The sequence below is a fragment of the Callithrix jacchus genome, chromosome 18 (genome assembly GCF_049354715.1).
Source record: "Callithrix jacchus isolate 240 chromosome 18, calJac240_pri, whole genome shotgun sequence".
In the NCBI taxonomy this organism is placed as follows: domain Eukaryota; kingdom Metazoa; phylum Chordata; class Mammalia; order Primates; family Cebidae; genus Callithrix; species Callithrix jacchus.
Genome location: NC_133519.1, coordinates 13,637,532 through 13,659,511, shown reverse-complemented (window position 1 = coordinate 13,659,511; position 21,980 = coordinate 13,637,532). Strand labels below are relative to the sequence as shown.

General features: G+C 46.6%; 2 protein-coding genes and 2 long non-coding RNA genes across 5 annotated transcripts in view; 2 read left to right on the top strand and 2 right to left on the bottom strand.

Moving 5' to 3' along the window:
* Positions 1 to 21,980, top strand: part of LOC118149241 (uncharacterized) — a 35,543-nt gene that overhangs the window by 3,481 nt on the left and 10,082 nt on the right. Inside the window, exons 2-3 of the long non-coding RNA XR_004736592.3 lie at positions 3,768 to 3,932; positions 4,635 to 4,849. This is a non-coding gene — a long non-coding RNA (uncharacterized LOC118149241). The remainder of the gene's footprint in view (positions 1 to 3,767; positions 3,933 to 4,634; positions 4,850 to 21,980) is intronic.
* On the bottom strand, positions 367 to 1,986 carry PRR9 (proline rich 9). The gene is made up of 2 exons (XM_008984421.5): positions 1,952 to 1,986; positions 367 to 1,498 (listed from the first exon to the last, which is right to left on the bottom strand). Exon 2 carries the CDS (start codon positions 1,476 to 1,478, stop codon positions 1,128 to 1,130), a length of 351 nt encoding a protein of 116 aa, XP_008982669.1. The 5' UTR covers positions 1,479 to 1,498; positions 1,952 to 1,986; the 3' UTR covers positions 367 to 1,127.
* Positions 13,644 to 15,344, bottom strand: LELP1 (late cornified envelope like proline rich 1). The gene is made up of 2 exons (XM_002759970.6): positions 15,243 to 15,344; positions 13,644 to 14,078 (listed from the first exon to the last, which is right to left on the bottom strand). The coding sequence occupies exon 2, from the start codon at positions 14,055 to 14,057 to the stop codon at positions 13,761 to 13,763; it is 297 nt and encodes a 98-aa protein (XP_002760016.5). The 5' UTR covers positions 14,058 to 14,078; positions 15,243 to 15,344; the 3' UTR covers positions 13,644 to 13,760.
* On the top strand, positions 15,442 to 20,935 carry LOC108589001 (uncharacterized). Of its 2 annotated transcripts, none has more exons than XR_013529203.1 (3): positions 15,442 to 15,757; positions 17,312 to 17,398; positions 20,657 to 20,935. It is a non-coding gene; the product is annotated as an uncharacterized LOC108589001 (long non-coding RNA). The 2 variants fall into 2 exon arrangements; XR_001908126.4 differs by having other exon boundaries at positions 17,312 to 17,421.

The window sequence follows — 21,980 nt, the reverse complement described above, 5'->3', positions numbered from 1 at the left end:
GATCTCCCCTCCTTTCCATTGCAGCCCTTTCCTTTGGAAAGCAAGGACCAGGGAGGAAAGATGCAGTAGTAGAAGGAAACTGGACCTGGGGTTTGGGGTTTGGAATGTGGGCAGGTCCCAGCCCCTTGCTGGATTTTCTCCTGTGTGAAGTGCACGAGTGGGTGAACCTAGGATATGTTGTGTGTCGGGGGTGGTCTCGGTGACCTTCAGGGGGCCTCTTCCCGCATTGCGGCTCAAGGCACCTGTGAGGTCTGTATTTTATCCTGTTTCAGATTACTCCCCTCCCCCACCAAAGGAGGAGACGGTTGTCACAAGGACAGTGGGGGGTTGGTGGTGGAGAAAAGAGAGCACACGTCAAGTCAGATATCAGCCTTAGGATCAGCTTTATTATGCATTTTACCTTCACCAAAGAGAAGAAGGTAAGGAAGCTGGAGAACAGACCAGCCTGCATCACACAGACACAATCACATCTCTAGAGAGTGTACACAGGGAGAACTAAGGGCCCACATGAGACCAGCTGTGAAGCATAGAGCTTGACAAGGGCACCAAACATCCACCTCTTTCTTCTGGTTGTTTGGATTCAATCATTTACATAATTTGGGTTCATTTTAAAAAAGCACAATCAGCATTTCAATGTTCAACAATCTGCCCTTCTTTTCAATGTGCAGAGACAAAAATCACCCAGTTTTTGATTTTTGAAACACGGCAAGCCTCTTTGTCTCCACACCTGTGTGGTGGTGGTAAGTGGAAGGTCCGTCTGAATTCAGTTTGTTTTGAGGCTCATAGGAGAGCTTGACACTCTAAAGATAAATGAAGGCATCCTTGGCTGTTACACACCCAGGGTGAAGCTTTGCCCCAGCGAGGCTGTGCTAGGCTTCTGTGGTCTTCCCAGATGACCATGCCATTCCTACCTTTGAGACCTTCCATCAGACTGCTGAGAACAATGCTGATTCACAGAGGATGATGAAATAGAGACGCAGACCAAGTCCTGGAATGCTAAGGAAGCCAGGAGGCAAGAAGGTACATTGCACACAGAGGTACCCACAGAAGAAGGTCACCGGAGCATGGGCTGGGGTCAGGGTTTCGTCGGCTGGCCGTCTTCCTGACCCCAGATGACATATGAGCAGCTACTTTCCCTTGCCAGGGGGTGAGCACTCCTCCTGGGCTTTCTGAGGGCAAGCTTCCACACATGTTGTCTGGAATAGCTCCTGGTGCGGCTCTACACACTGAGGTGGATGTTGACCTTGGCACGGGGGTAGGCATGGACCTTGGCCTTGCTCTGGGCATTTTCCCTGACTTAATTCCTGGCACTGAGGAAGACATACGTCCTGGGCCTGCACCGGACACTTGTCCTGGCAGGGGTCCTGGCATGTGGGGAGGCACACGTCCTCAGCCTTTGCCTGGCACTGCTCCTGGGTCTTCTGGAGGCATGGAGGGGGCACACATGGCTGCTTGCACTGCTGCTCACTGAAGGACATCCTAGGGCGATTTGAAGAGCCTGGAAAAAGCACAAGATTCGAAATAATCTGCATTAAAAATATCAGCATGGGAGCTGGGGAATAAGGAGCGGATGGAAAATGAATGGACTGGAATGAGGAGTGGAAGTAAGAACTAATTTCTTGGCTGCTTCTTGTCTCTTTCTCTTTTCTATCCTGGCCGCAGCTCCCTGTCTCCATTCGCATGGCCTCTGTCTAGACATCCATAGCTCCAAACCCCAGGCCTACCATGGCTGTTTTTCCTTCTCTTCCAGTCTATGAATCCTTTTGAAAATCAGGTGCAAGAGACTAGATAGACAAATGCTCGTCTGGATGGAATATACAGGATAGTTTCTGAGGCAAAGAAATGGCAAACCACTGAAAAAATCAGTAGAAAGTACAGTTCAGAGGAGGAACAGAACAGTGGCCTCTTAAAGACAGAGGAGCAGGGAGAGAGGCACAGATGCCCCACTTACCTGATCTTCAACGAGACTCAACAAAGGCGATGGACGGTGCAGCCCAGCAAGGTGGGACTTTTATATGGTGCTTGGTCCAGCCTCCTGCGGGACTGCCTGGCCACGTGGTCTGTGGTACTAAGTGTGGAGTCACCATAACAAGCTTCCTTTGAAATCGCCGATGGTTTGAGTCACTGCTTGGGATGCCTTTTAATCAGACTGCATTTTGGCCTGTGGGTCCTCACCAGACCTCAGCAGGGAGGGGCGCCCCTCAGATCTCTCTCATCAGAGGCAGCAGGAAAAGAATGTTCATAAAATGTTATCTCAGTCTGTCAAACCAGGATTCCTTGTCGGCTCAGACTGGTTCAGGATATGGTGAGAGATAAGATCCACCTTGCTCATCTCATCTTCACCAATGGGACGACTTTATGCCGAAGGCCTTGGGCCTCTCTGGGTCGAGGATTTGCACGGCCTGTTGCAGACACTTCTTCATCAAGCCTAGAAAGTCACCCTTCAGATGCAAGGAAGATGGCAAGCAAACAAAAGGCCTTTGGCCTGCTGAAGAGAGTGATTTTCCCGCATGGTGGTCTTGAGGGAAATTGCATGATTTTCCCGCACGGTGGTCTTGAGGGGTTCATTTGTTACTCTTGGGTTGTGAAGTGGGGTGAAGGGGGAGAGAGAGGAAGGAGAAGGCAATCTTCATCTTCTCAACCTTGATTTGTGACACCCTTCTGAAAGTGGGCTTACTCACAGTTTTCACAGTGACCAGGAGAACAGGCTGGAGCAAAGCTAGCCTGTCTCTTTGTCTTCTGGAAAATGTTTTCTTAGGACTCAGGTCTATTAAAGCCGGGGGATGAAAGGAAAAGTTTCAAAGCAAACACACCCAGTTTTCTCTACCTCTTAGTTTGGGCTGTTATTTTTTTTACCTGCTACGTTCTCCCTGTGCCTGTGGAAATCCTAAGCCTTCTTCAAAGCTTCACTCGTGCCTACCACCCTCTGAGAGCCTTTCCTGATTCTAAACCAGAAAGGAGTCCGCCTCTTTATGATTCCCAGGGTATCTATTGTTTGTATTCATATGACATTTACTGTTGACATTAGGACTCTCCAGGTATTTATACGTAGATCTTGTTTTTTCCTGGGTTACAGGTTCCTAGAGGATAGGTACTAGGCCACTGGTGCAGTAAGCAGAAGATGATGAAAGATACATGATTATTGAAGGAACGAATGTATTAATGAGGGAATGACGAGGGTGGATGTGGGAGAGCTGGGAGTAGAGGAAAATCTCATTTAATTGAAAACGGGAAAAGATTTATTTCGAAAGAAGCCCTCAGTTCCACAGAGTGGTGTTTCCGTGTTTGCTTGCTGAAGTTGACCAAATTCAAGGGACTTTAATTATGATGATGCTCCTTTCCCCTTAATTTGAAGTTACGTTTAATCTCTTAACTTGCAGGAGTAGGTTTAAGTCATTTCTTAAGAAAAATATTTGACTAAAATCTGAAATGCCTTCAAATGTTTATCTAGATTTTGGATGCTTGATACCTGAAAAATTTTTAAAGGTAAGCTAGAAAGACCACAGGCATTTTTGGCTTTTGAGACTGGTTCTCAGAGGTGAATGTGACATCACCATGAGCCCCATTGGTATCCTGGCAGGAGAGAGAGGCCTGGGTGTGGAAGGACTTGGGACACCCCGCTGTATATCTGAAGAGACAAAGTCACTTGGGGCAGCCGGGAACTGGGTGAGTAGGTGTAGGATGGGGAGACTCATCCTTTGTTCCTCCTCTTTTTTCGTCTCTTCCATTCAATTCTCCCCCTCCTTGTGTTTTTCATCTTTTCTCAGAATGCTGTTGAAGAGATAAAGCAACTCTCCTGTGTCCTAGAAAACAAGGAATTCTCCATCACTGAGTTTAGTAATTTCTGCTTTCAGTCACTCGTGGCCCCTGTGTGATGTCAAGGCCTTTCCCTTCCAAAGTGACTCACAGTCTCATGGAGCATATGGCCAGAGGTAAGCCCCTATGCTCCAGAAGAAGGTCCCTTTTTTGGTTTTGGGTGGAAGGCCATGGAGGGTTCCTGGGGGAGGGGATGTCTGTGCTTTGTCTTACTGGACAGTAGGAATTACCCAGGCAAGGAGGGTGGACAAGGACGTTCCAGGTGGTCTCCAGGAAGGAATCCTGTTAGGAGACTGTTGAAGTACAGGATACAGGTGAGTTGAAAGGAGAGGTAGAGGCCGACTTAGGAAAGGGGTGAGCGAGAAACGCGGGGAAGAGACCTTCTTAGCTGGGATTTCTGGAAGTTTCCTGTGATAGGATGCATGAAATGACCTGCTCATGTCATATGCTTGTCTTTGACTTTGGTTAAGCCCAAGGACAAGGAGATGAAATAGAAATGTACAGAACAATGGAGTGACTAGATCCTGTTCTCATGGAGGGGAGGTGAGCCCGGTGAGGTAGAGCCTGGAGTCTGACTCCTCTCACTGGATGCCCTGCCTGCCATTGAGTTAATTCATGACGGTGGAACGATCTTGAAATTGACCCAAAAGTCCTTCTGTGGTAGGCAGAATAATGGCTTCCCAAATATGTTCGCCACCTAATCGCTAGAACTTGTGAACACGTTAGGTTATTTGGTAAGAGAGATTTAAGGTAGTGAATAAAATCGAAGTTGCTAATCAGATGACTTTATAATATCGAGATTATCCTTGATTATCCAGGTGGGGCCAACATAAGCACAAGGCTCTTAAAAGGAAGAAGAGTCAGTGTCAGGGCGATGTGATTTGAGAAGGACTGAACTGGCCACTGCTGATTTTGAATACAGAAGACATCCACAAGCCAGAAATGAGGGCGACCTCTACAGTCTGGAAAAAGATTCTCCACTAGGATCACTGGAAAGAGGCACAGCCGGGCACTCTGATTTCAGTCTGCTGAGGTTTGTGTTAGCCTTCTGAGCTCCGGAACTGTCATAGGATTCACTTTTGTTGGTTTAAGCCACTAAATTTGTGGTAACTTGTTACAGAAGCAGTAGAAACCTAATAACCTTCCCAATGCTGGGAGCTCTTGGGAGCTCTTGAAAAGGGAAGCCTCAGATGAAGAATAAAATTGCATTTACCATTCCCTCATTTAAATATGTTTCTACTTGTCACGTCGGCACCCTCAATCAAAGGCTGGCTTTTGATAAAAGAGACACTGAGGCTGGGTGTGGTGGCTCACACCTGTCATCCCAGCACTTCGGGAGGCTGAGGCGGGTGGATCACCTGAGGTCAGGACTTTGAGACCAGCCTGGCCAACATGGTGAAAACCCGTCTCTACTAAAAATATAAAATGATGGGCGTGGTGGCACATACCTATAATCCCAGCTAGTAAGGCTGAGGCAGGAGAATCACTTGAACCCAGGAAGCAGAGGTTGCAGTGAGCCGAGATCGTGCCATTGCACTCCAGCCTGGGCAAAAAGAGCAAAACTCCATCACACACACACACACACACACACACACACATGCATGCACACATGCGCACACACACACGCGCGCGCACACACACACACACAGAGACAACAAAAAACAAAAGAGCCATTGAGATACATGGAGAAAGAACGCAGGATCCCATTCACCTGGGGTTGACTATCTGTCACATAGAGTATGTACAGTAATGGATAAGTGATTTGACCTCTCATTATCTCAATTTCCTCTTGTTGAGAAGGGAAAATACTATTTCACAGATTTCTTGTGAGGAATAAGTTAGAGAATGTATACTCCAAGACTTAGGGCCATCAAGCTACTTATGAATATTAGTGCAATCTGAATCAGTTCACAACTCACCTCCTCCATGAAGCCTTCCTTGATTCCCCTGGTTCTCCTTGTTCTATGCCCTTTGCTCTGTCCCTCCAATACTTGGTCTTTGACTTGAACTTTTCTGCTTAACTTTTCTGTGATGTGTATACAATGTAATGACAGATGCTTAGGATACCTGGCTCTGTCTGTGACAAGTCGTGAAACCTCAGGCAAGTCTCTGGTCCTCTCTGGCCTCAGTTTCATCATGTTTAAAATAGGAAAGTGAAGACTTTCAGTCAGGTCCATCCAGCTCTGACATTCTGTGGTACTGTAAATGTGATCATGAATGATTGGCCTGGGTATCTATGTAACTTTGTAGCGTGTGGATACACATGTGTGGGCACTTTTTCATCGGTCAGGTTGTCATACACCCACAGGAAGACCCAGTGTCCTGTCTTCTGCATGTGGCAGTGGCCCACCCAGCGGCTGATTGACCTCAGGTGACCTGTCTTTTCCCACGTATGGAGTGGGAGTATTTGGGGGTCTGAGTCCTCAAAAATCAATCTTGATGACCCAGTATCCCGGGTTGTAGAATAGAAAGCTTTGGAAAAATTGTCTCACCCGAAATCTTAAGATACGGTGACTAAGTTGTTTCTGTGATCATCCCCAGCCCTCCAGCGAGATTGGAGTTAATGTGATTTAATGACGTCTGAGATTTAAGATTTTAGACCTCTGGAGCCGTCATTACTGGGAGCCAGGGCATAATTAGACGGGATCAGCACAAGTGTCTCAGGTACGTGCAAGACAGTTTCTTTTCCTCCCATTGCCATCAAATAACTATCTCTTCTGTTCACATCTTGAAAGTCCTCAGACTCCTCTGATCCATTCATCTGCATATTACAGGGCAACGTCTCTGATAGAGCTGAATGGTGCAGGATGTGGTTTCCTGCAGAGCAGGTGCTCCTGGGCCGTGAATTCCCAGGGGGAGGATCACCACCCTCTCCCTTCCTCTCTTCTGCTGTCACCCACACAGGGGGTCTGTGAATTCAGGAAAGAGCTGTCAATCACAAGCCCTCAGGACCAGATGGACTTGCGAGGCTGCCTGATTCTACCTTCTTGTTTTAGCCCCAGCACGTGCTTTAAACAGAAGACACAGGACTATTTATTGACTGCATTTTTTTCAGATGAGGAAATTGAGGCACAAAAGTGTCGAGGCCCTTGTTCTAGGTTAGTGGTCAGCTTGTAGAGCTGGGTGGTCTGGGCAATGGCTCACAGAACATTTAGCAGACCGGTGGACTGGGGACTCCTTAGAACCTATGGGAACACAACAAAGACGCAGACCGGCCGGTGGCTGTTGTCATGTAGATGACGACATGTACATGCTGTCTTCTAGGGAGCTCAGGGACTCCCGGTCAAAGACAGCCGACACAGGTGGTGGGAGGGAGGGTGTTCCCCAGTGTTTACATTTGTTGTAGATCTTCCATTTTTCCCTTTTGAGTGAGTTCTGGTGCACCTTGGCCTAACTCAGGATTAGAAATCCTGGATGCTTTCTACAGCCAGCACCCTGTGACTTTGGTTGTCCCCATCTCTGGACCTTGGCTTCCTCGTGTAGACGCTGTGGATGTATTAAAGGCCACGTTCAGCTCTGATATTCAGCAACTTCTGGCTCCTACTGTGGGCCCAGCCTGGGAATGGGGTGGTGGGGCGGCCTCTCACCCGACTTGCCTTCAAAGATATTTGTCATCCTTTTGTGGGACTCCCTGTTTCTCCCTCCAGTGCGCCGCTTCGCATAGCAGATAGCAGGAAGCTTTTGCTGCAGCAGGTGATGGGTGGTGACTACAGGCGTGTACGTAGGTACTTGAGTACTGTCGGCATCTTGGCTTCCTAAGTTCAGTTTCCCACCCTCGGGGCTTGACATAAGTTATGTCACTTCACCTCCCCACCCTCACCCCTTGGTGAGACTCTTCTTCTCATTTCTCAGGCGAAGACCCCGAGCCCCCTTCTACCACTGAGGTGAAGCATCTTGCCCAGCTTCACAGCTGGCTGGCACAGCGCTTGCTTGAAGCCCAAGTCTGTGGATGGCAAGCGCTTTCCCTTTCCTTTCCACTGCCTGAGGTGAGGGACCTGCATGGAGGCAGGCTGCATCTTCCTGACAAGGCAGGAGGAGGGCTGGCAGGATCTACATCTTGTGGCCGAAGGGGAAAGTGGCCAAGGACAGGACTTAGACCAGGGCCAGAAATGCCTTTCAGCCCCAGGTCCCTCATGCTGTCCCCTTCCCCTCTCCCCACCGCTGCGTTCTGGAGATGACTCCGTGCCCTGAGGTTAAAGAGCACAGTGACTTTGGGAGTCAAAGGTGGGTGGATCACGAGGTCAAGAGATCAAGACCATCTTGGTCAACATGGTGAAACCCCGTCTCTACTAAAAATACAAAAAATTAGCTGGGCATGGTGGCGCGTGCCTGTAATCCCAGCTACTCAGGAGGCTGAGGCAGGAGAATTGCCTGAACCCAGGAGGCGGAGGTTGCGGTGAGCCAAGATCGCGCCATTGCACTCCAGCCTGGGTAACAAGAGCGAAAGTCCGTCTCAAAAAAAAAAAAAAAAGCACACTGGACAAGGGCTCAGTCCAGAGCCCCTCCCTTCTGTTTGGGAAAGTGACTCTGTAGCCACTGAGCATCCACTCCTTGGTTATTACTGCATGTCTGCTATGTGTGCCCGGCTGCCCCTTTCTCAAAGGGTAGGGTGTTGGGAGGGTCAGGTTACAGACACGTGGCCAGAATGTGGAGTGATAAGGAGAGGGAGGCATGGAAGCTCTGAGACCACAGAGAGGGGCGTTTAACCAGATTGGGGGTGGGACATGGGGAAGATTCTTGGAGCAAGTGCCCCCTGAATTGAGTTAAAGGGTGAGGATTTGCCCAGGTGAATCATTCAGAGGAAGATTCAGTGGAGGCAGAGAGAAACGATAGAGAGGGGAGTGTAAGGTCACAAAGGTCAGAGATTGTCTGCTGTGTGCCAGGAAATGCCAGCAGTTACCTGTTACTGGGCTGTAAAGTTCTAAAAAGACATGGAGAAATGGCTCTGTGGCTAGAGAAGGAGGCAGGGGTAGATCCTGAAGACGTTTGCATGACAGAGTGTTATCTGAGCTGCCCTCTAGGCAAAGGGGAGACTCAAGGGTTTTAAGCAAAGACATCATGGATGAATCTGAATTTTAGCGAGACTGCCTTGGCTGGCTTCCACTGGAGTAAGGATTGGAGGAAGGTGAACTCTGAAAGCCAGTTAGGAGGGTTGAGTGGTGTGGGTGAGGGATCATGAGCGCATTTCTGAGAAAAAGTCGTGACTCCTTAGTTTGGGAAGACTTTCCTTTGAGCCTGGGAGGGAGCACATGGCTCTGGAGATGAGGCATCTGAGGTTTCACGTGCTTGGAAGACAAGTGCAGCTGAAAATATCCTGGTATGCATTTTACGATCAGTTTGTATCTCAGAATCTTTATGTGTTTGGCAAACGGCTTAGTGTATTTACTGCTCGATCTGCTCAGCCTCAACACGTGTGACATGAAAGCAGTTATGACTTTTCACTAATAAAGCCTTCTAGAATGTGCCTGTGCTTGTGAACTGAGCTGCAATCTTTGGTCATGTGGGAACAGGACAGGAAAAATAGGACGTTTGGTAACTGGTTACTTCCTCCCCTGTCCCCAGTTGCCATTCGTGCGTGGAGGTGGGGGATGCAGAAAAATGGTCTCTAAGGTTCCTTCCAGCTTCAAAGCCAGACATTCCTGTGGTCCTGTGCCCAGCCCTCACAGCGCCAGCCCACCTCACAGCCAGTTGCCTGATTTGGGAGGCCTTAGAAACCTTTTTAGAAGGCTAGCTGTACTCTGCCTGATTCTAAGGAAAGCACGAGGCAAAGGGGAGGCTCCTTTCGTGACCATCTCAATGGATTCCCGGAAGTGCTTTGTCATGAAGAGAGAGGACTTGGTCCTGCCCGTCTTGTTATCTGGGAGCCATCGAGCCTGGTGCTGCACAGATTCTCATGATGCTACTCTTCAGGCGTTGCTTATTTATACAGCCCTCTACTGTTTGGGGCAGAACCCCGGTGACTGCCGCTGGGGCTGGGAGTAATTATGGCATTCTGCAGGGAGGTGGCACCCTCATCATGTTCCAGGCATCTCCCCAGAATTGCCTTTGATCCAGCTTTTTGTTGGGAAAGTAGCCATTAAGCGATGTCTATCTTTGGTTCCATTCACATGGGAGAAACAAGACCTAAATTGGCAATGAATGGTTTCGTGCTCCCGGAGCTGGCCTCCTCCTGGCCTGTGCCCAGAGTTTGCTGAACCGCCTGGGAGGGCACAGCCCCCTGACCCATTCACTAATAAAGCCTTCTAGAATGTGCCTGTGCCCCCCTGGAGCTACCCGTGGCCTGGGACTGAGATCCTGCGCCTGGAGGGAAGGCATCCTTGGGAGAGGTGACTTCAATGTGACGCACACTCCCTAAAACGTTCTTCCTTCCCTGTTTTTGTACATTGAGTGAAATAAAGGACTTTGGGGGTCTCTGAATTAATCACGATTATTTCATAAATTGTTGATTATTTCATGATTACTTCTACTTTATTTCATTGCAAAACAAAAACATGTGAAAATCCAGAAACCAATGAAAATAAAAATAAAGCACTAGTAACCCATAACCCCATTGTCTTAAAATAATGAGAATATCCACAAATCCCCTTTTGTTATTATTATTGCTATTATCAAAGAAGCTTTTGATTAATGATAATGGCTTTATGCTATATTTTCAGTTGAGGCCTTACTTTCTTTAATTCACTTTAATGTATTAAATGGATTAATCAATATATTAAAGTTAAATAAATTAAAATTCATTTTAATTATTACATTTAATGAAATAAACTTATTAGTGTATTATTAAATTTAATATCTTACAACATAATGTTTCATCATATAATAGGTTCAAGTTTAATCAAAACATGTTTCATCATATAATAGGTTCAAGTTTAATCAATCAAACCTATCCTATAATAGGTTCAAGTTGTTAGATATTTAAATTGCTTCTAAGTTATGCTGTGATAATCAACCTTCATTTCTATAGCTCCCCTACCCACCATTTTGCGATGTGTGGTTTTTTTTTTTGGATAGGTTCTATGAAGTGGACCCTTTGGGCCAAAGAGTTGAATCAGCTTATGCTTTTGATGATATATATTCCCACATTCCTTGATATATATTCCCATAATCCACGCCCCCAAAAAGTATTTCTGTCTATTTATATTCCCACCAACTGTAGCACACTCTTCAGCGCTGGGTTCTGGGATTTATTCCTTAAAAGTGACCATTTAATTGAGGGTGGTCTCTTGACCACGGATGAAGACGCCACGTTGTTGTTCTATTTTTTTCTCTCTCGCTCCTTTTCTCCCATCCCTCCTCCTTTTTGACTTCCTGTGAGGTAGAAGGGTTTCTACCTGTTACCCACAGCTGAATGGGTTTCTACCTGTTACCACAGTCCCCAGTGCTCAAAACTAGACTTTCAGAGGCTCCTGGCGTCCAGTGACTGCCTCTCTGCAGGGATCTAGAGTGTGGGAACCTCAGTGCTTCAGAAGACCCTGAGGCCCCAAGATCTCCTCATGTCACACCTGGAGAACGAGGGGGTGGTGCCTTAAAAGCCTGCTCTGTCACCGGTTGACTGTACAGCCTCGGTCTGGTGGGGTCCCAGGTATCTTTTCTTTGACACATTTTGGACTCTCTGTACATGCCTCACCCTTCGCTGTGTGAACCATCTTCCAGGCTCAGAAGAATGAGAGCTAGTTTTGTGCCATGGTTTCATAGGGAGCCATCCCAGATTTGGCTCTTCGGTTATCTATTACAGTGACAGCGGGGAGTCGTGAAATGCTGTGCACTGTGTCACTACTGATATGCAGTGCACTGGAACATTCACAACTGGTTTGTCTGTGCCGCAAAGCTCTGTCATCCGCTTGACCACAGGGTTGTGCTCATGACCTTCTTCTAGGCAATCAGGTTCTGCTTCTGGTAAAAATAGGAACATCCTTGTGCCCAACCTGTCAACAAGCCGGGTCTACGACTGGCCCAGGACCTTGCTGCGTGGTGGGGAGGCACTAGGAGAGGATGAAACATACACTGAGGCTGGCGAGATGAGATTGGCTGAGATGGTGGAGTGGGTCCCTGATCCCAGGCCCTGAAATCTCGATTCCTACAGTTCTCCCTTTAATCCTATGCCCTGCCTCCAAATCCTTCTCAGCATGAGCTGATTAATTCTGTTTTGTGAATTAAGCTAGTTTGACATGGACTCTCTCTAGCTACTTGTAAAAATAATCCCTACTAACACGTCAGCTATGAATGCTTTCCCTATTCATTCTGAACTGAGGTTCTTCCAGATATGTACAATATCTATTTTTTTGTACTTAAGTTTTTATTTTGAAATTTTTATATTCACAGAGAGTTGCAAAAATAGAGGTTTCATATACACTTCACTGGAATTCTTTCAATAGTGAAATGTTATGTACCCATAGTTCAGTGTCAGAGCCAGGTAACAGATATTGGTACAATCCATTACTCATTTTTGATTATTTTTTAAAGAATGTCTAGCTCTATGCTTACAGATGTAAGAGCCTGACTCCTGTGGTCAGGAGATTTACAGGCTAAGAAGACATACACAAAGCAATTACATTCAGGCTTACCAACTCACTATGTCCCTGTAATTGGTACTTGGCATTTGTTAACCTGTTTTTTTTTTTTTGAGATGGAGATGGAGTTTGCTGCCATTACACAGGCTGGAGTGCAGTAGCATGATCTCAGCTCACTGCAACCTCCACCTCCTGGGTTCAAACGATTCTCCTTCCTCAGCCTCCTGAGGAGCTGGGATTACAGGCATGTGCCAGCACATCTGGCTAATTTTTGTATTTTTAGTAGAGATGGGGTTTCACCATGATGGCCAGGCTGGTCTTAAACTCCTGACCTCAGGTGATCCACCTGCCTCGGCCTCCCAAATTGTTAGGATTACATGTGTGAGCCACTGTGCCACACCAGGCCTGGTGTTTGTTAACTCTTTAGCCTCACAACAACTCTGTAAAGAACAGTACTGTTAGCATCATCATTCCTTTTGCAAAGAGAAGGAAACCGAGACACAAAGAAGTTAAGCCATTTGCTGAGGTTACAAGGTGTTACGGAGCAGCGATAGTTTCTTTTTTTTTTTTTGAGACGGAGTTTCGCTCTTGTTACCCAGGCTGGAGTGCAATGGCGCGATCTCGGCTCACCACAACCTCCGCCTCCTGGGTTCAGGCAATTCTCCTGCCTCAGCCTCCTGAGTAGCTGGGATTACAGGCACGCGCCACCATGCCCAGCTAATTTTTTGTATCTTTAGTAGAGACGGGGTTTCACCATGTTGACCAGGATGGTCTCGATCGCTTGACCTCTTGATCCACCCACCCCGGCCTCCCAAAGTGCTGGGATTACAGGCTTGAGCCACCGCTCCCGGCCGAGATGGTTTCTTAAACCTGTGCCGCCTGTACTCAGAGCCCCTCTGCATAAGCATTAAGCAACAGAACTAACAGAAAGGTAGTCCAATGCCTTTTCCTGAGCCTTCCTGGAACTTTCACCAATGTTCTACTCCTCTTTCTCTCTCATACCTCTCCTTCCTGCTTCCTGTGGTTAGATGCTTTCACAGCTGCAGCCACATTTATGGATCTCTCAGGCTTTGCTCTAACAGGGCCTGGCATTCCCTAGGTACACTCTTCAGAGGTGGGCACCTGCCTCTAAGCAGCAGGTGGGGTCAGAGGGAAAGTCAGTTCTCAAAGGATGCTGACGGTACAGGGTTCCAGCTTCACTTCTCAGGGATTGCTTGTTGGTGGTTTAGTGCCGTAAAACAACAAACGAAGCAAATGGAAACCCACCAGAACACCGGAAGTCTTGAGACAAATCAAAACCCACCAGAACACCTGAAGTCTTGCACAGCAGAGGAACACGTTTACTTGTCAGTTCATGGCTTCAGTTCCCAGCCCCACACATTGTACATAGTGGAGGTGGCAGTGGCGGTGGGATGGGGTGATGCCCACAGTGCCTCACTCTGGGGGAGGGCAGGGAGGCGGGCAGGGAGGAGGGCATTTAAGAGGACAGGGCTTGGCACAGGGCTTGGGAGAGCAGGATGAAGGGGACTGTGAGGGGCAGGGCGGGCACTTGGTTGGTGGCAGACACTTTTCCCGTGGGCACTTCTCAGAGCAGCGTAGCAGCAGCTTCTTTAAACAGCTGGGCTGGCATTTGGAATCGCACTTCTGTTCACACTTGGGATTGCAGTTCTTGGGCTCATTCTTGGGCTCATTCTTGGGCTCATTTGATTGACTTTTATCATCACTTGACATTGTTTCTTGATTGTCTGAGCCCTGCAAAGAAATATGAGATGGGTTGTAGGTGGGAGAGGCTTCGTACAGGCTTCTTACAGCTTATCCTTGTATTTAAGACAGTCTTCCCTGGATGCACTCAGGCTCTAGACCATCTTCTCATTCAGGGTGGTCCTCATCCTCGTATGAGTTTGAGATGGCATTTCTTAATCTCTCCACCCTTACTTTGCTTTCTTTTCACTGATCTGCTTCCTTTCCTTAGACTCTAGTAGGAGTTCTTAACATAGGTTTTGGACCCCCCCCATCATCCCCCACCCCACTGAAACTGGATTTCAGTATAGTTAGTATCTTCTGTAACCCCTTATGTTGTATCTGATTCATTTAGAAATGTGATTCCAAGGAGTCCCTAAGTTTGAGCAGATTGCTCAAGGCATTCATAGCACAACACACGTTTCACTCCGCTAAGGCCACTTCCCATTCCTCTGAGGCTAGATGGGAGGTACATTAGCAGACTTGGGGACCTAGGACACTGCTTTCAATCCTGTGTCCCACTCAAGTCCCCTAAACTTTGAGAATTGCTTTCTTTATTCAAGGCCATGGGAAGCACTAATTTAAATTAAGTAATTTAATCCCTGCCACCAGTGGGTTCCCATGGACTACTGCAGAACTGCCACCTCCCTGGCCTTCATCCAGGCTCTGATAAGTAACAGGGTAAGTGAAGAAATCAGGAGATGAACCAGGAAATTCCAATTTCTCTGAAAATATGAATGGTAGAGCCACAAAATATGGTTTTCAAAATGGAATTCCCTTTCTCCCCTGTTGAGTTTTGCCCTGAGCTAGGTATTTCTGTATGGACAGTTTAACTCCTACATATAGAAAGGGATTTTCAGTCCCTCACAATACTTCAAGTTGGATCTAATTGGTTGTATTTCCTTTAGCAAGAAAATAATATTTAAAATGACATTTTAAATTTCGTTTTAAAATCAGTATAGCTCTCTGGGGAGGCATATGATTAAGTTGAACTCTAAAATTGTTGCGAATCTATTCCAAGGTGAAGCACACCCTGGTTCTTACCACTGAAAATAACAGGAAACTTTCATTCAAACATGACCTTCCCAACCCTGCTCAGTGTTGGGGTACTTTAGGTCACTCCCTCACAGAAGAGGCCAAAGAATGGCCAGTTTCAGCTGTCCAAATGCAACTTACCCCTCTGTGTTGGTGGTGAACTTGACAAGCAGTCGAGTGAGGTGGATGGTACAGCTGTGCCCGGGAAGGTGGATTTTCCCTCTGGTTCCTCTGCCCAGCTTTGAGGATGCTGGGGGTGGGGCTGGGGGCAATGACCTCCACTTGTGAGGTCATTGCAGCATCATCAAGGAGTGATTGTTGTGTGACCCCAATAGCTCCTGGCACAACTCAAACCCTGGACACCAGAATAGAGACATGATGACTCACCCCCCTTGGCTGTCCCACCCCTCCCTAGACCCCTCAACATTCAGGCTCGTAAAATGAGGCTGCAGTCAAGAGTCCTGGGGTCTGAGGGTGGGAGGCTCATTGTTGCTAGGAGCAAAAAAACTGGCCCACTGTTGACACGTGGTCTCTAGCTCTTCTGTCACTTCCAACGTTGAACTCCTCTGAACCTGTCCCTTCCCCACCTTTCTAGGAAAGCAACCCTGAACTGATCACAACCATTTTGACATTCTTCTTTTCTTCATTTTTCTAATGTGAGATTCTGAAACCTCTTCTTACCACCCCACACAATTGGTTTACCCCAGATCTTGCCTCTCAGAATTCCTTCCTTGCCTTTTTAAAGGCCTGACCAGGGTCTTTGTGATTGGAATAGGGACATGTCAGGAGTGGTGATGGGAGACTGGCGTGAGAAAGGGGGGTAGGGCTCAGACACAGGGAGCCAGGTTCATCCTCGCAATCATCAAGAATGAATCACGAGTGACTTTTGATTAAAATTGTGACAAGATTGTGCCCAAAGTATTGAAGTATTAGGATGGTTGGGGAGATAAGGTGGTGAAGTGAAAGTAGAATCAGAAAATTTTCTGTTTCTAGAAAATTACGAAAATCTCCACATCTGAAGGAGGGCAGTCATGGGTCAGGGTGCCCATGAGAGAGATCTCATTAGAGAGGCAGATTCATGAGACGTATTTACTGAATCTGCAGAAAATCAAGAATTGAAGATGGCTCCTGAGCCAAAGGGCTGCTTCCCAATGTTCTAGAAGCCAATACTATGACACCGGGTTTTTGAGAAAAGAAAAGCTTTTACTGCAAATCGACCATCAAGGAGCCAGGAGTCCAGCTTGAATCTGCCTCCCTGTGTTGACTTTAAGGCAGTAACATTATTGGGAAAGGTTTAGAGGTTATATTCTGGGGTTAGTCGGTGACTGATGGAAGGAAAAGGGAGGTCTGGAAAAATTTCATGGGCATGGAAAGTTATCTCTTCATGCTACCTCATGGGTCACATGTGCAACTTGGGGGAGAGTTTGTATGAAACGTGCAGGGGAAATTTGGCTGTGACATCAGCACGCTTTTTCTGTGCAGACTGCAGTCTGCCATATGAGTGCCAATGACTTCAGCCAATTTTGTTATCTTACAAGCAGAGAGAGCTCCAGCATTTCAGCAAGTTGTTTCTTTCTTTCTTTCTTTCTTTCTTTCTTTCTTTCTTTCTTTCTTTCTTTCTTTCTTTCTTTCTTTCTTTCTTTTCTTTCTTTCTTTCTCTTTCTCTCTTTCTCTCTCTCTCTCTCTCTCTCTCTCTTTCTTTCTTTCTTTCTTTGATCTGCCATTGTGTACACTCAAGAATTTCTGTTAGTCACTAGTTTCTTTAACCCTTGGGAACAATGTTTCACCAGGTTTTGGGACGTTAGTGCTACCGTTAATGAGAGCTGAGGAAACAGGGGAACATGTTTGTGCTAAAAGAATATGGGTTTAAGTCTGGGAAGAGTGTAGTTAGAGTGAACCCTCTTGGGTGGTTGTAAATATGGCTTTGCCCTTATGCCACTGGGGAGACCTGAGACCTTCAGTTCAATTCAGTCCAACATTTATTGAATGGATGATCATGAGATGAAGATGCAGAAACCTCACATAGGGTTTATTCACAAGGATAAATAATGCCCTATTCAATTAAACCTCAAATGAACCTAAATAAAAGGGGAGAGTGGGTTGGAATTTAACCCCCTATCACTGGGATAATCAGTGGGAGAGTCAGAGTCTTGGTGCAACCCACTCCTCTCATAAGAATTTCCTCTTCCCGCCATAATTTTGCTCATCAGCTCTGTGTCCTCAAAGCTGTTGAGAAGCCGCTGTCACACCCATCTCAGGAGACTCAGCCTCACCTGACATTCAGCTCTGGACCAAAGGTACCAATCTGGATATGGACAAGGTAGTCACTTGCGACAGCAACGTAAGAAATGTAGTGTTAGATAAGAAATGTAGATAAAACGTAAGAAATGTAGATAAAAACTAGCCATTGTTATCTTCCTCTTTCTCCTTTCCTTCTGCTCCTATTTCTTGCTCAAGAAGTTCTCAGTGAATGAAAGTATATCAGTCACTGGACTTTCGGTAGGACGCAGTTTGTTCCTTGTCTTTGCAGTCTTTAAAACCCTCCTCTGTAAAGGCCAGCAGTCCTGGCAGTGTTACATTTGGTTTCCCAGCTACCTGCCCTACCTTTCACTTAGGGTTTGGTGGCTCAATGACTTCCTTCGCTGACTGCAAGGAAGCACTACTGAGACGAAACACAGAACAGGCTTTTTAGGCTGCTGGGCCTCCACGAGAGAGGCTGGAAGAAGAGATAAATGTCAAAGCCTGGCCTGCCATGATTAGGGGTTAGAAGGGGACCCTGAAGTCAGATTTCTGGGTTTAAATCCTGCTTCCATCCTTTACTTGCTGAACAACTCCTAGTAATTAACCCTCCGGGTCTCAAGTCCCTCATCTATAAAATGATATAATGCCAGCATCATCTTAGGATACTGTATAACTTAAGTTGATTGCTCATAACATGCCAGGCATATTTACAAGTGCAAAACCGACACCCTCATCCATTATACTAACTCACTAGATTCATATAATTCTAAAGACTGAGATGCTATGTGTGACATATCCCCAATAAATGTCTGTTATTCATATTAGTTATTATTTTTCATCAGTGCTGGCCGGGTGTCTTCATTGGCTTGCTGAACCTCTCTCTCTGTATCTTCATTTCAGTCTCATTCTCTCATTTTCTGGCCCTATAATCCTGCTTCTCCAACTCAATATTATCCTTAGACCTCTTCTCCATACCGTTTTTTCCCCTGCCTTCCAGCTAAAGCTCCTGGTGGTGTTCACAGTAAGATTAGATATTTTAATATTAACTGTTAATGAGTGATTTCAGTTTAAGGTAGGGAGGGTTTATCAGTGTTATTGATAAAATATAGTAACTTAATTTAGGCCAAAAAGTCACTGGATCATTCAATGGCTCCTCTGTGTGTGTCCAAAGGCCCTGTATGTCTGTATAGTGTATCAGCCCAGGGACATGCTATGATCCCGCTCTCTGATTTTTTGGCAAAGTATTTCTATTTTTTCCCTGCCTTTTTCTATCTCTCCACGTAACTCTGGTTGAACAAGCAGAGCCCGCATGATAAGCCAGAAAACAACTCTACTTCTCTTGATGCCTCTTAAAACCCTCTCCGTGGGGCTGGCTCTTCCCTTCTTCTTGGAATGAAATCTCTAGCAGATGCCCTTGACTTTTAGAGCCATGCTAAGAAATAAGTTCCCCGATCCCTTCTATTTACATAAACAATCTTATTTCAGTAATTGGAAGGCCATTCCCTGAATGTTGGGTTTCCTTCTCTTTTCTACTTGGGACTACTGCAGGAGGGAAGGCTGCATGGAAAAGAAGAATATCTTCTCCATTAGCTACTAGAAGTTTTTAATTTCCTTCCGTTACTCCCCCAGCTGCCTCTTGTCCATTCGGGTAGGGACTGCAAAGGGACGAGAAAGACCTGAACAGTTTGTGAACTGACAAAGGAGCTTTCTGGGCTTGGCAGGTGCTTATGCCTGACCTTTCTCTTGCGGAGAACTTGAATGTGCTCTTCACAGACTCTCCTCTCCCCACTGGCTGGGTGTTGGCCACAGTTCTTTAGTATGATGTGCACACCTCCTGCAGCGCCTCGGCATTGGCGGGCTCTTCTTCAGCTTCTCTCGGCTGGTATTCCTCATCTTCTCCTGGATTTTAAACAACCTGGAGACAGCCAGCTCTCCCAAGTTTTTCTTGATATTTGTGTGTTTTTGCTGATTCATTATGTAAAGGGGGAAGACAGCTCTATGAAATCCTCATGGACATGGTTCAGGGTTTATCCTATTTGACTTTACTGCAGTATTGATACTGTTGTGTCCCATATTTTACTCCTCTCCCTTTTTGGCCCTCGGTGACCTGGGTAGCCTCCCACTTCTAGCCTCATTTCGTCTCCTTCCTGAGCCTTTCCTCCTCTGATGAATCCTTTCAACATCACCTGCACCTTCATTTTGCACCCTTGCTGCTGATATTATCCACCATTGCTGGAACTACGAGCTCTGCACCGGAGAATCCCAAAGCCCACCCTCTTCCCTGCACTCTAGGTCCCAATATTAACATCCATTGGATGTGCTTTGGTACCTCAAGCGGATTTTACAAAATCAGAATTCAACACCTTCCACATCTTTCTTAACACGTCCCTCTTGCTCCTCTTATGCGCCCCAACTCTGTGAATAGCATCCTGTCCACCAAGACTTAACCAGAAACCTGGGATTATCCCAGACTCTTGCTTCCTACTCAACCTCACACCCAATGGCTACCAGGACCTGCACATTCTACCTCCTGAGCCACAAGGCTGCTGAGCCAGGCCGTGTGTCGGAGCCGCAGGGCACATTGCTCAAGCCGGTCCCCCATCCTCTCACATACGTGACTGCGGCCTTTATTGTGACATCATTGTCACAGGTCTCCCTGTCTCCAAAGAGCCCCACCACTAGTTCAACCCCTACAGCGTTGCCAAAGTGAATTTTATAAAACAGAAACATATTTTACCATTGACTGTAAGATGAGGCCCAAGGATTTTGGTTGGGTCAACAAAATTCTTACTAATCTGGTGTCTGCTTTCATCTCAGACTTCTAATTTTACCATAGATCCTGGGGTTAAGCCACTTGCAGTTCCCAAAATATGCCAGACTTTTTTTTTTTAAACTCCGAGTTTTTTGTTAGCTGGCCAAGCCCTCCCTCTCTGCTCCTCAACCTTAAGCTCATAGGAAATTCTCCTTGGGCATGCATTTTCTTACCTTATCAGGCTAGGCTGTTAGTTGTCTTAGCCAAGTTCATTCTGAAATGTTTATCCCCATATTTTATAGTTAATTTTGTAGTTATTTATGTCCCGCTCTACTCTCTCACGTGATGTAGTATAAAGATCAGGAACAAATTATTTCTTTAACCTCTGTTTCCGCAGTGCCCAGTGTATGGCTCGGCACATGTTGGTCAGGCAATAGTCAACGCTTATTGTCAATAAGGAGATGGAATATTATTTCAATGGGTTTGCAATTGCCCTCCTCTCTAACTGGAGTATCCCCCTCCTTTTTGCCTTATTGATATTTATTTATTTTTTAACTTCTAGATACAACTTGAAAATTCCACCTTCCATGTGAACTGCCCTGGCCTCCCACCCTGCTGTATTTAAGAGATACCATCCTGAACATGCCTGGGATGCTCCCCACAGATTGACTCCCCACCTGTTCTGCGGGGGGGCTGTTGCTGTGTCTCCTGTCTCACACTGTGCCCTAATCCAGGAAAGAGCCTTCTTATTCTTTGCATCTTTAGTGATGGGCCAGGGCCTGATATATAATATATGCTCAGTGAATGTGTGGGGAATAAATGAATGGATATACAAGACAAAGTTCAGCAGGAGAGGTAAATGAATATCTGTCAGAGGAGGAAGATCCAACTCTATGGAGATGGTGATCTGTTTCTCACGGTCAACTTCCAACATGAATATATCTTTCCAAGGCCCAGAGATTCCAGGAGGCAGGCACCACTGTGCTGTGTAGGCTGGAAATCCCAGATCATGTTGGATTTGTCCAGGATACGGCTGCCATCTGATCCAGGCTCCCAAGCAGTGATGGACTCAAGTGCCAGGCCTCAGACCTGAGTCTCCATATCCCCTTCCCTGCAGCTGGGGTTTCTCTTGCCCTGTACCTCCTCTCGACCCCTGCCTCCCACACATGCACCCCCACATACATTATCTGCCTGAGACCCTCTTCAGGAGCACTGGGGAGGATACGGGATGGGGTGGACTTGGCAGGGAGGTAGCTGGGCAAGGCACAGTAGGGGAGGATCCTGTGGGTAGATGGGAGTCACTCTCTTGAGTGAAGCTCTACCCCACTCTGCTGTGGAGCCCACGTTCTACCTGAGGGCTCTTCCTAAGGCACCCACCAGGCTTCGACTTCCTTTTTCCTCTTGTGACTCCACCACCTTCCCAGCTACCAGCAAGAGCAGTAAACTAGGGGCTCACTGGGGCAGATGCCTTAATGGAGATAGCAGAGATGAAGAGAAAAATCCCTCAGCAGGTTGAGAGCGCCTTCTGCAGGCTCAGGGCACAAAGCGAGAACTCATTGCACGGGTAAGGTAGGCAGTGAAAAGCAGAGACCCATTTCTTTTACTGAGTGTGGGATTACAAAGTCAGGAATTTGGGGGAAATTTTCAGATGATTTAAAATCCTTCTTGTCAATTCCTTAACCAGCTTTTCAAGGTCTTTATATTTTTTAATAAAATGTGAGGCGGAGCTGTGTTTCCCGAATGATCTTTTGCCAGCAGGAGGCAGCACGGGTTGGAATAGTAGCAGCTGGAATAACCCACCCTACCTTATCTGACTTCAGATAAGATGTGGAAATAACCTAAATGTCCATCAACAGACGAATGAAGAAAATGTGGTATATACACAT

Coding starts and splice junctions, on each gene's coding strand:
- LELP1 (XM_002759970.6), bottom strand. CDS start 14,057: ATGTCAAGTGATGATAAAAGTCAATCAAATGAGCCCAAGAATGAGCCC.
- PRR9 (XM_008984421.5), bottom strand. CDS start 1,478: ATGTCCTTCAGTGAGCAGCAGTGCAAGCAGCCATGTGTGCCCCCTCCA.